This window comes from Mastigoproctus giganteus, chromosome 3 (genome assembly GCF_048544385.1).
Source record: "Mastigoproctus giganteus isolate SK-2022 chromosome 3, ASM4854438v1, whole genome shotgun sequence".
NCBI lineage: Eukaryota > Metazoa > Arthropoda > Arachnida > Uropygi > Thelyphonidae > Mastigoproctus > Mastigoproctus giganteus.
The window spans coordinates 257,018,200-257,031,813 of NC_143577.1; the positions used below are offsets into that span (position 1 = coordinate 257,018,200).

Sequence of the window (13,614 nt, forward strand, 5' to 3'; positions counted from 1 at the left end):
TTTTCTAAATCCTCCTTTTTCTACCCCTATTGCTTCTTCATAAGTTTTAAGTATCCTCTTTTGTAAGATCCTTAGAAATATTTTATATACATGGTTTAAAAGGGTAATGGGTCTATAATTCTGACAATTTTCTTTATCTCATTTTTTGAGTATAGGTACTATTATTCCACTTTTCCAGTCTTCTGGTATTTCACCTGTAAATAAAATTAGATTAAACAATTGTGCGATGTGTTTTAACATTGCATCGCCTCCGAATTTCCATAGTTCTGCTTGGATACCATCATTTCCGGGTGCCTTGTCATTCTTCATTTGGCTAATTGCTTTCTGAACTTCTTATTTTGTTATCGAGGGTGCTTTCTCTCTTCTGTTATCTAAGGCAAGAGCGTTTTTTCGTTCCCCTTTGAACAGGGTGTGGTAATATTCTTTCTATATTTTTTTAATTTCTTGCGTGTTTCCTGTTTTTATTTTTCATCATCAGTGTTTTCGAAATGTATGTTTTAAGGAATTCCTTTTTAACCCGGTAAGTTGTTTTAGAGTCGTGACGTTTATTTGCCTCTTCGCACTGCTTTGCTTTGTCTTCCAACCATTTCCTTTTAGCAGCTTTACATATGTTGTCTATTTTGTTTTTTAGGGTTTTATATTTTTACCTTTTGTCTTGACTATTTTCTTTGTTTAAGAGGTTTTTCATTTGTCTTTTTTCCGTCCATACATCTAAAATTTCTGCTATAATACAAGGATTATTTGGTTTGGGTTTTGTTCCCAAGGTTTCTAAGGCTGCATCTTTAGTCATTTGTTTGGTTTTCTCCCATATATTTTCCACAGATAATGAATAGTTTATATCTTTTAATATTTCTTGTAGTGTTTTCCCATAAATTTCCTTTATTTTATCTTCTTCATATCGTGATATATTTAATGTTTCTCTATTGTTCTTTGGCTTCGTATTTTTAAATTTCCATTTAATTGTTGCTGCTAGCAGTTCATGGTCGGTGTCAAAATCTGTACTTCTAAGAGTTTTAACATTTTCAATGGATGATTTCCAGTTGTTATTTATTAAGATGTAGTCGATACAGTTTTTTGTATTTCCATCTGGTGATCCATGTACACTCATGTTGAGATCTGTGGTAGAACAGTGTGTTAGTGATGAATCGTTTATTTTCTTTGCAGAAGTTCAAGAGTTCTTCTCCTCGCTCATTTCTATTTCCTATCCCGAACTTTCCTAATACGTCATTGAAGTCTGTTGAAAAGCCTCGAACTTTTGCGTTAAAGTCTCCCATTATTATTAAAATATCTTTCTTGTTTGTGTTATCTATGGTTTCTTGTAGGTCTGAATAGACGGCAGCTGTCTCTGTATCGTCATTTTATTCTTAAAATTATCATTCTTGAGCTGTGTGGGTGAATTTTTATTATTGAATTTAATAGATATTTCTTTACTATGAAGGCGACTCCTTCTCTATGTATGTTGTCTTTTCTCTCTGAGTAAAATGTTTTTCCTTCTGTCATATCCAGTGTTCCTTCTTCTGTCCAATGTGTCTCTGACATAACTACGATATCCCATTTGATCTTTTTCAATTCCTCTTCTACCAATTTTATTTTTCCGGGCTTGTAAAGCGATCTTGCGTTTAGCGTTGAGAGATACATTTGAGTTTTGGCTGACCATATAGCTTTCTTCACAGCTATTCTCCACGGTATAAGAACAGCCGCGTCGGTTACCTCGGACGCTAGCATGACTGTTTATCTTACAATCGCTGAGATCTATAGGGCTGAAGGCAGATAATGCAGCCGGCTTGCCATTCCTCTGCTGCATAGTCCATAATTTAGATAGTACCAGTATCTTGGAAGAGTGACAGACTCCCACTGTTGCTGAAGATAGATCCTCCATCTTCACCTGTAACCCATGCAGGGGCCCATCCCAGGTACTGTCGGCCGGAGCTTTTTTTACATGAGGGCCCCAGGGTTTTTTTTTACCTGAGCATGCTCCACCCCCTCCTCCTTTCTCCTCCGGGCTTGGGACAGGCAATGGCGGAGTTCTATTGGATACTGGGAATTTGCATGCCAGGATGCCTATGATATCAAATATTCGCATTCTGCAACACTGTTCACAATAAAATATTCACGAAAAACATTTTGTTGTGTTAATTTTGTGTAGCAGTGCATTAGCTTCAATAGGCACGAAAGGCAAAGCATTTTGCTGCATTAAGTTTTTTTCCAAAACGAGAAATTTTACCACTTAAACTTCCGTAGGGAGATCAATTTATCGCAATCGCGAGCATAGCAAGTGACGTAATGCTTCCAATGAAGGTGGGTGAAATGTGGCAAACTAATCACGTGTTCAGCGAACGCGAATGTCAGGAATGCAAATCGTGTCATCTTCATTGATTTTCATCGGAGCGAAAGACTATCGAGTGCGGATTATTGTGCAAGTTACGGAAGGATGTGGTAGAAGGCACTTGTTTTGACTGTGATAATACTCGACATGGCACAACTGCAATAACAATGAATGATACCCTTGAGGGATTCGAAATGCGAGATGGTTTCTCATTCGCCCTATAATCTGCACTTGGTACCTTCTCGTTATCATTTATTCCGACTATTGAAATCGTTATTGGCTGTGAAACAATTCAAAATATCGAGGAAATCATCGAAGCCGCGCAATTCCGAGATGGTGTACGTGGATGCTGCCAAATGTCATTATTTCGGTGTGTACAAGACATGGCAGAAGGAAAGGAGGCTTTTATCTGTAAATCACATTTAATTAAAGAACAGTATATCCAATAAAAAAAAAACTGTCATGTTAACCCACAAGAACAGCCTCATGTACCTGTGTGTGTATTATGTTTGTAATTTACTTGGTTCTCTGGTCGGTTTGCCTATGCTGTAGGATGAAAACCCCGAGTTTTCGGGCGAACCTTGCTCTCCTCTCCCGAGGCCAATTAACTTAACCAAAGTGTAAAAAAAATGCATAAAAGTTCTTCGCCTCACCGACGGGATTCGAACACGGACCTTTTTATTTATTTATTTTTTAACATACAATATCCACAACAGGCATTCGCCCAGTTAAAGTGTATAACAGAGCAAAGGTTGTACAAAACATAAAAATAAATAGTAGACTAATACACCGGAAAAGTCAAATTCACGAAAATTTTCAACCTACTGTGGGGAAAGACTGATTATAACCACTGCACTACACGCGAAGAGAGAATACTTCCAATATGATTGAGACTGTGATTGAGAATGTGTTTTTTTAATTTTTGGCAGCTGCAGAAAAAGTCCATTTCCTTTCCTTGAACCATTTTGCCATTCTAATATTAATACTAATGCTATCAAGACATCATTGAGTTAGTTTGGCGTTATGCAAGTGATGGGAAAGCAAAAATAAGATTCGGATAGTTAGATTTTATGTAAGAAAATTCATATATTTCCAATATAGTTTTAATATACAAATCATTATTTATCAGCACATGACATTATTTATAATGTAGAGGAATTTTACTAATAGGAAACAGCTAATTATTCCACTACAGAAAGCTTTGGTTAAGTTACGTCTAAACCAAGACTTTATACAGTATAATGGTGTGGAACTCGTGTAAAAGAATTTCCGTAACGTGGATTGCAGTCTCGTGACTTCATTGAGGAATTTTAACACTTTGAAAGGCTTTAGAAAGTTAAATAATATGGATATCCTTTTCTTTTTTTCTTTTCACGAGCGGCAGAAACTGGAGAACATGCTTTGAATCGATTGCAATTCTAGGCTCAACAAGCCTTAATCATATCTAATTAGGTGCACCTCTCAAATTATACAAAGCTTTTTTCTCTGTCGTTTTATTTCTGTCTCTATTTCAGAGAGAGAGAGAGAGATAATCTTTATTTAATCTATAAGGAAATGTGATCCATAAAGCGGGTGTTACTTCTCCTTATACCCCTTGGTAAAATATTTATATAGTAAACTTAATTAATTCTCCTGTGTATAGATGTTCAAACCTAAGTTTTCTTCCTCTTGTAAATATATATACTATGCCAATTCCAAGCAAGTGCATTGTCAAACATTATCTATTGACATTTCAATGTATGCATTTTTCCTTATAATTCTGTGACGTTATTGGTGAAATCAAGCTTAATAAACTGAATAATAATAATAACTAGGTGGCTTCGCCCCCTGCTCGCTTTGCTTGTCAACCCCCGCTCACGCTTTTCTATGTAAAATGTAGAAGTACAACAGAGTAAGTGAAATCTTTTCTAAAGGTAAACCTGTCGAAACGCACTGATGTTCTTCCTCCCCCTTTTTTACTCCAGTCCTTTAGGTATCTCCTGCATTCGTGGTTTTTTTTCTTATTTTTCTTTCAAGGGAAAAATCCCCGACACCCTTCAACTTGCTGATCCTGACTGGATCAGCAAGTTAAAGTTATCTCCATGGTCCCATCCTCTTGAAGGAATGAAGTACCACGTCACACCAACTCATCAACTCTGACGTGGTACATCAGAGTTGATGTACCACTTCAGACCAGAATTAGCAAGGTAATTTCCTTTTCCTGGTCCATCCTTTTTGAAGAAATACAGAAGGACGTTGATGGTCTTGATGGTCAGACGTTGATGGTCAGCTCGGGCTGCACTTTCTTACCTGCTGGCTGCAGTCTATTGCTCGAACTTCAGCGTCAAAAACAGTTTCAATCTTCTCTCGGAGAAAAGCATGGTGGACCCAAGATCTCAGCCTTAAATTTCTGAATAAACAAAAACTACATGCAAAATGGAAAGCAAAATCAGACCCACTAGACAGGATTGCATATTTAAGAGCCCGTGCCCAGTTCAATAGAAGCAAATCTGAAGCCATGAAAGCCTACATCAACAAAACAATCAAGATCGGGAAGTCACCGTTTAAGGCAAGGCATGATGAATTCCTTCAACAACTTAATCCGATCGAATGGCTAGACTACATCACAAGATTTAAGCCAAAGTCAGCGTCAGACCTTAAGAGCATTCACAACAGTTGTCAGCGAGATGTCCTCGCTTCCATCATCATCACAAAAAGAGAGCTTATCCAGGCCATCAATGACGTCCCACCAACGTCTTGCGCTGGATACGATGGGGATCCCACAATTCATTCTTAAGAGCGTTAGTATTTTAATCATTGATGCACTCCTAGGTATCTTTAATGGAATCCTCACAACACAAAGTTTCCCAACAGCCTGAAATCAATATATTGTCCAACCAATCCCCAAAACACAAGGAGCGACCTCAGTTTCACAATTCAGGCAGGTCGATAATGAAAGCCTCATGTCACCTCGAAGTCATGGAAAAGTGCCTTCTTTCCATCCTAACCAACCAGGTTCTGCCATGTGAATCACAATTCATTCATTATGTCTTGAAACGCAGCTCCACCATTACCAACGTACTGCAAACCACCAACACCATTCTGTGGGCTCTACTAGGTAGGGCTGAAATGGCAATTGTTTATCTGGATATCCAGTCTGCATTCGACAGCATAGACATCCAGCCCCTCCTGCAACTTTGTGAGGACGGATACCAGATAAAAGGCAATATACTGGAATTCTTGAACTCGCTACTTACGACCAGGGTCCTTCACTGGACTGTGAATAAAAAATCTTTCACAAGGAAAGTTTGTGTAGGTGTTCCCCAGGGCGGAGGTCTTTCAGGGCTCCTCTTTACGGGTGCCATCCACCCATTCCTGGGCCAGCAAACAGAATTTATCAGTTATGCAGACGACTTGAAGCTCCTCTATCGGATCAACGGGACCGCCCAACCTGATTCTGTATCTGAAACCATTATCAACAGCCTTAAGAATATGATTACATACTTGGAACAATTTTCTCTTAAGATAAATCCAAACAAATCTGCACAAATGGTATTTTCACTCAAATCAAACCCAACGCAACTAAACCTGGAAATCCACGGAACCCCCGTCACCCCAGTCATCAAGCACAAAGATCTCGGCGTTATATTCGACCCTAAACTCAGTTTCAAACACCATGTTGCAGACAGTCACAACAAGGTCTGCAGAGCAAGATGGCTTGCCAAACAACACCTCCTTCAAGTCACAGAGCCTGAGTAAACGCTGCAATATATATACCGATTTCTGCAGCCAGCCATCACCTACGGTTCATAAATCTGGGCGTCGGCAACAAAAACAACGCTAAAAACCATTTCATCCGATGAGTGCTGGCTTCTTCGGTGGGCCCTCTTCAAGTATAAACTGCCACCAATCACACAAATTTCAGATATCACCCAACTTCTAAATTACAGAAAATTCTCCAAACGGATATTCACTCTCCGCTTGCTGGTATCAATTAAAATGATAGCGGGTGAAGTCAATACGCCAAATTTATGGCAGATGTGCAATTGGAGGATCCCTCCGAAACCCTTAAGAGCCCTCCCCTCTCTGCAGTCTGTCGCGTGGAGGCTCAGGATAGGGGATAGATTCCTGCCCATGGATATGGATTACAAAAAGTTCATAGAGGACAAATCTTACAGAAGACGCATCATCAGGGAACAGTTTTCGTCTTCAGCCGAGTAACTGCCATCGTCTTTTCATCGCTTTTCATGTTCTTTCATTTCCCATGTTAATATTAATTTTATATGTAATTGTACGTTTTATGTTCTTTTTCCTGTTTGATCAATTTTATGTTAAACCTCTAGCATTGTCGCTGTTATGGGTATTATTGCATCACGCAATCATGTAACCAATCACTGCCCGCAATAAAGATAGATATTAATTAATATTAATGTCTTTAAGAAACGAACAATAATACAGAGTAGAGTGTAGTCCTGAGTTCATGAGTCGCAGGTCCAACAATGACACAGCACTGAGTTTAAGATGTGTCGCACAAACGTCAAGATTAAACTTGTTATTCAGTTCATCAGATTTCATCCAGTGAGCTACTTCACCAATAAAATCCCAGGATAACAGTCAGGAACTTCACATCCAAGAAATGAATACCTTATATACAGTTTATATTCAAAATTAGAAATCAATCAACACAGTTTATCCAAACAAGTTTTTAGTGTGGGTGAAATTTTAAAACGTCAAGAAATAAAGTTTACCTGATGATACGACATAACAGAGATCTGTGGCATAACAACGAGTAAATTTCCGTCTAACCATCAATCACTTCTAAGTGACAGAATCCAACATGTCAATCACTAGTTAATCAGCCGTAAGAGACGACCTGAGTTCCATTATTCTCTGGAGAGTACGTATAGCAAATAAAGTGCAAATAAATATGCAAATTGGGCATATTTATTAGTGTGTATTTTAATGATTTCTCTGTGCGGGGGGCACATTTCTTTCATCTTCGTGTTTAATTTAGAAAAACTAAGCCTTGATGTTATGCACAGCTAGTAAGGATTTTGGACTAAAGGTGAATATGGCTAAAACAAAAGTAATGATGAACAAGTATGCCACAGAAAGGGAAATAAAGATTGAAGGAGCAGTAATTGAAAAGGTGGAGTCATATACTTATCTGGGACAAGTCATTAGCTGTAATAATGATAAATGGCTGGAAGTCAAGAGAAGAATAAATTTTGGATGGATAGCATTCAGGAAATATAGTCACATACTGAAGAGCAATATCCCAGTTTGTCTGAAACGTAAAATAATGAACCAATGTATACTCCCCACCATGACTTATGGAAGTGAAACTTGGGCACTCACCAAAAGAATGGAAGAGAAGCTGAGAACTACACAGCGAAGAATGGAACGAATCATATTGGGAATCAGACTGTTAGATAAGAAGAGAAACACATGGATTAGGCAGCAAACTCAAGTAAAGGACATTCTTATCAAAACTAAAGAACTAAAATGGTCCTGGGCAGGACACATAGCTCGAAGACATGATGACAGATGGACTAAGAAAATAACAGAATGGTATCCAAGAGGAGCTAGAAGAAAACCTGGAAGACAAAGGCGGAGATGGATAGATGAAATTCATGAGTTTGTGGGTAGTAAATGGATGGCCAGTGCTCAAAACAGAAGGAACTGGAAAGTTGCTGGAGAGGCCTTCATCCTGCAGTGGATTGAAAATGGCTGATGATGATGATGATGAAGCCTTGATGTATTAGGACAATTTATCTTTACTTTATTTTAAACTAGTTTTTATTTATGCTGATCGATCATGTGGCAAGAATTTTATTGTATCTATATTTCTGTTTTAAAAAGGGAATTTGTTTTCATATAAATATGCCCCGGAGGAGCAGAGTTTGAATACTCACCGGTTTTCATTTTTGCAGGGTTCCATCAGTGCGCCACAGACGAATGTGAGTCGGTATATTTGAACGACTGTCTGCAGCAGATCACCCCATTCATGGTGGACAACCCAGGACTGTCTGGATTGTCCTCAACAAAGGAAAAGTCGTTGCTGGCATGCAGGTAATCACCTACGTTTTCTATATTCGCCAAATGTGAGCATTATAACAGTTTAGTATTAGTGGCAAATGATGCAAAGAAGCAAGCAAAAAAAAAAAAAAAAAAAACACTTCCCATATCAATTGTCTGTTTCTTTATGAAATGAAGTTTCATAACCTCCATTTCATCAACTCCATTTCCTCCCTAACTCCAAATGGAGTTTATTCTAACAATCAGTTACTCTCTGGCTGAAAGCAAATTTCTACGCATCAAACCTGCGAGAGTCCTTCCTCAATTTCGTGTTTATATTTTATGTTCCCCTGGTGTGTCTCAGCAAGAGTAAGGATGCCATCAGCGCTGAGCTCGCTCAATCCCCACAAAGCCTTAAACACCTAAATCAGGACTTCTCGCAGGTGTCTAGTTTCGGTCGCTGCAATTTTCAGAACTGCGGTCCATCTTGTGAACAGTAATATTTTGTGTCCAGGACTGACCTTGTTGCTCTTCTCTTCACCTGTTCCAAATGATAAACATTCTTCTTAAAACGAAGTGTGTGCGCGTGTGGATCAATATGTATATATTGCTATATTATGGTTGTGTTTACGCTCCTAGCATTTGATTGCTGTCTAGGGGTGAATGCAAGTTTTACTCTACCAGAATTAAATTTAAAAAATGATTAAAATAAAAAGAAAGTGGGAACAAGAAGGCAGAAAAATGGAGAAGTAGTGTGGTGCAGTCAAAGTTCTGCATATTGTCTATGCAGAGCAGAGACAGAAATGAAGATAGAGGGCAACAAAAAAGGTATAATAATATATGTTTTTTATTATAAATTTCTAAATTCTGGTTTAAAATTTATTTCCGGAAAAAATTGTGCCCCGTGAGCCTTGCACAAGGCCGAATTGATCGACAAGGCTCTCATCATATACTCCGTCCTATCGTGTCTGGGCAGAATTGCAGACACTTTCAAATTCAACCCTAACTCAAAGCTTTTTTTCAGCATTGACTTGTACTTGTTAAGTAATCCCACCCGTCTTCTACCCTTAATATCATTAGTGCCAACGTGTACAACAATATCACCCTTTGTGTCCTTAAAAGATGATATCCGCTCTACAACGTCATCAACCTTTGCCACTGCCAGAAATACCCTGGTCCCGTTCCACCTATCCTTTTTTGCACAATATGTTTCCCGTTTCCCTGACAATAGAGTCTCCAACAACTACAGTACTAGTTCCTGTGGGACTAGCGCATTCTGCCTCGGGGGTTGCCGCCTGTGTTGCGTGATGTTCAAGCTCTGTGAAAACTCTGGCGTTGATGTGGGCAGCTGAGAGCTTGATGGGACCCTCAGTTTAAATCCTTCGAGGGCATCCACCCTGTCCTTCAAGCTCTCATATAGGTCCATAACAATGCTGTTGTTTAGTTTTATATCTAATTTCACTTTTTCTGCAAGCTGTTGCCTGAAACTTTGCCTATCTCAAGTCTCTTGCTCTTTTTTATCCCTTGCTGTCTTTTAAGGCTACTTGCTTTTTTACTATTCTTTCAAATCTCTTTACCTTTACTTGGATTAGACTTGTTATGTCTCTAGAAATCTGTGTTGTCGATTCCAGTTTATATTTTCTCGTTTTCCTAGCGTCAACTGAAAAGTTCACAAGCCATTTCCAAAGCAACTCCCTTTTAATTCTTGTAAAAAATTAATTTTTTTTTTTGTTTAGAAAAAAAAAATTATTTTCATTTTCATCTATTTCGGAAAAAAAGTTTTATTCTAATTTTTATTTACACCTTTTTACAACGGCCTCCGTAGCCGAGTGGTCAGGAGCGGGAGTGCAGTAGCACACGCTCTTTGAGTAGACAGGGGTTTAAGCCCCTGACTGCTGAATACGGTCGTTCTGCCAAACCGCACAGGACCAGCGTGGCAGATTATGATCCATTTCCCTCAGCATGAATTGTTGAGGAGGCTTCAATCCTGCATTGGGTTGATAATGGCTGCACTTTACCCTTTGGCTTGTGGTTTACTTCAGAAATGAAGACATGCTTTTATTTTGCTTACAATTCTGGCCATTGACAGCTGATGAGAAGCTGGTTTTGTAAGATTTCTATGTAAAGTGGAAAAAAGCGGAAATAAGTAAAAGTTGTAGAATGAAGAGTAGCAAGATCAAAGGGTGCGGAGAGAGAGAGAGAAGAAGAGTTAAAAAAATATATAGAAATAAATAAATACTAATATACAGTGTCATAGTGTTGTATGTCGCACAATGTCTGGCGTGTTTATCAAGAGCCAACCACCAGAATTGCGCGATAGTGGCCTCAGTTTCTAACTTAAAGTACAATGCCATGGCAATATATATATATATATATTTTTTTTTTTTTTTTTTTTAGAAGACGCTGTTGTAAGTGTTTTGGCCTCGGGGCGCCGGTCTAAATAATTTCTTATTCTTTTTTTGGCTTTCGTTATATTATATTATTATATTTATTTATTTCTCTCTCTATCTCTCTCTTGTCAACTACTAACCCCTAATCTAGCAAACCAGCTGGATTGCGATCTTTGCTGATTCTGATGCTCGGCTCAGAGCAGGAAGATAGACAACCCCCTTGGCAACCTGAGGTGGGCCCTTCTGCTGACCCCTTCAGGGGTGGGTTTAGCGGACACCAATGTCCAGACTTTCTTTGCTTTTACTTTTCTTCATTGATTTTGTAACATCTACTTTTCTTGGGGATGACTCCTTTCTTCTCCTACCTTTATGTCTACCTCCCTCCGTTTTACCCCACTCTTCACCAACTATTTCGAGGCAAGTGCATCGTCAAACATTATCTGTTGTCCTTTTAATGTATGCATAATTCTATAATTCTACGTACACCCTTCTAGCCAACCAACTGTACAGGAGTGAAATCAAGCTAAATAAACTGAATAATAATAATAATAATTATTATTATTATATTATATCTGTCTGCCACAGGTGCCTTATTTACTTTTGGCTTCGACAATTTCTCTTCCACCTTCCTCTCATAAACTCATTCAGCTCCCACTTATAACTTGGTACACTTCTACTAATGCAATCCCTAAACATTTCACCCTTCGATGTAGATGCGCAAAATGAATTCAATTTGTCAGCAAACTCAACATGATTATCAGCAGTTACATAATTCATATCAGTTCACCAACGTGATCCATCCGTTTGTCAGTTATAATCACTGACTAGGATGACCCGTTTAACTCACTGTTCGAGTACCAAAGCGTTATTGATGGGTGAATTTATCCAAGTAAACATTAGCATTAGCATTAACATTAGTAGAGGCATATGATGCAAGAAAGCAAGCTTATTCAGCATCAGCCAAAAAAAAAAAAAAAAAAAAAAAAAACCCACTCCCATTTCACCCCTCCGTTCGTTCGAAATACCTGTCCAGTTGAGCTTTAAATTTGTTTAGGCTATCAACTTCAACAACAAGTGATGGAAGTCGGTTCCACCAACCAACCACCCGCTGGCCAAAGGCAAATTTCCGCACATCTATCCGACATCCGTCCTTCCGCAATTTGAATTTATGCCCTCTGAGGTGATTATTCTGAGCAAGATGAAGAATCCCATTGGCATTGAGCATGCTCAAACCATTCAAAGCCTTATACACCTCTATCAGATCACCTCGCCGGTGCCTAGTCTCCAGACTCTGTAATTTGCAAAACTTAAGCCTTTCTTCGTAAGAGCAACCCTTTGTTCCATTCACTAATCTTGTTGCCCTTCTCTGTACCCGTTCCAGCAGCTCTACATCCTTCCTGAAATGAGGCCTCCAGACCTGTATACAGTACTCAAGGTGTGGCCTGACCATTGCCTTATACAAGGGAATAATCACATCCTTATCCCTGCTAGAAAAATTCCTGTATATCATTGACAAGACACCATGAGCTTCTCTTGCAGCCCGTCTGCACTGCTCAGAGAACTTCATATCTGCCTGCACAATTACCCCCAGGTCCTTTTCATTCTCCACCACTGTCAGTGTAGTACCACAGAGTTGATACGTTGCTCGGGGGTTACTGTTTCCCATATGTAGTACTTTACATTTGTCAATGTTAAACTTCATTTGCCACCTCTCAGCCCATCTGTTCAACCTTTCCAGATCCTGTTGCAGCAGCATAGCATCAGTAGTGTCCTTAACGACCCTGCCAACCTTTGTATCATCTGCAAACTTGGACATTAAACTTGATATACCATCATCAATATCATTCATAAACACCGAAAACAACAACGGACCCAACACTGAACCTTGAGGAACTCCACTAATAACATTAGTCCACGTTGAGCAGTGTCCATTGATTACCACTCTCTGTCTTCTGCCACTCAACCATCCCCTTATCCATAGCAGCAATTTGCCTCCAATACCACTCTGCTCCAATTTGTGCAGCAGTCTTCCATGTGCAACAGTATCAAAAGCCTTTCTAAGATCCAAATATATAATATCAAAGTTATTCCTTGCATCCAGTTCTTTTGTGACTACATCATAGTATCCAATCAAATTGGTCAGGCAAGACCTGCCCTTAACAAAACCATGCTGCGTCTGAGCTATAACTGAATTCTTGTCTAGATGATCCTGCAGTGCTTCTTTAACCAGTGCCTCCATTAATTTACCTGGAACAGAAGTTAAACTAACAGGTCTATAATTACTTGTGTCAGCCTTTGATCCTCCTTTGTGAATTGGGGTTACATTTGCACATCTCCAGTCTATGGGTACCTCCCCTGAGTCCAAAGAAGCTCTCATAATTATGGCTAGGGGTTTGCATACTTCCTTTGCTGCCTCCTTTAATATAACTGGATAGATCCCATCCACCCCAGGTGCCTTTTTTATGTTTATCCTCAACAATCTCTCCTCCACTTTCCTCTCAGTTATTACAAAATCATCCAGCTCACTGCCCATGTTTACTTTACCTACATCATTCTCCTTCCTGAATAACTCCTCATGCGTGAATGTAGATGCAAAATACTCGTTTAGATTGTTAGCCATCTGGGCAGGATCCTCAACTGTTGAACCATCAATATCCAGTGGACCAATCTGATTCATTCCTTTCCTTCTCGAGTTCAAATATGTAAAGAACTCTTTTCTGTTTTTCTTTGCATCTTTTGCCAAGGATTTTTCGTAGTCTGCCTTTGCCTGCCTAATCTCCTTTGTGACTTGGTTACAGATCAACTTATATCTATCATAGGCTTCCATGTCACCCATTAATTTGTATGTATCCCATGCATTTTTCTTCTCTGCCACATGTCTCATTAGTTCATCTGACAACC

The 13,614-nt window shown here is 39.0% G+C and overlaps 1 protein-coding gene across 1 annotated transcript in view; it reads left to right on the top strand.

The window, feature by feature from the left end:
• LOC150089092 (uncharacterized) overlaps nt 1-13,614 on the top strand; it is a 177,200-nt gene that overhangs the window by 113,381 nt on the left and 50,205 nt on the right. Inside the window, exon 2 of the mRNA XM_090371056.1 lies at nt 8,239-8,377. Within this exon, the coding sequence (XP_090227182.1) occupies nt 8,239-8,377 (139 nt within the window). The remainder of the gene's footprint in view (nt 1-8,238; nt 8,378-13,614) is intronic.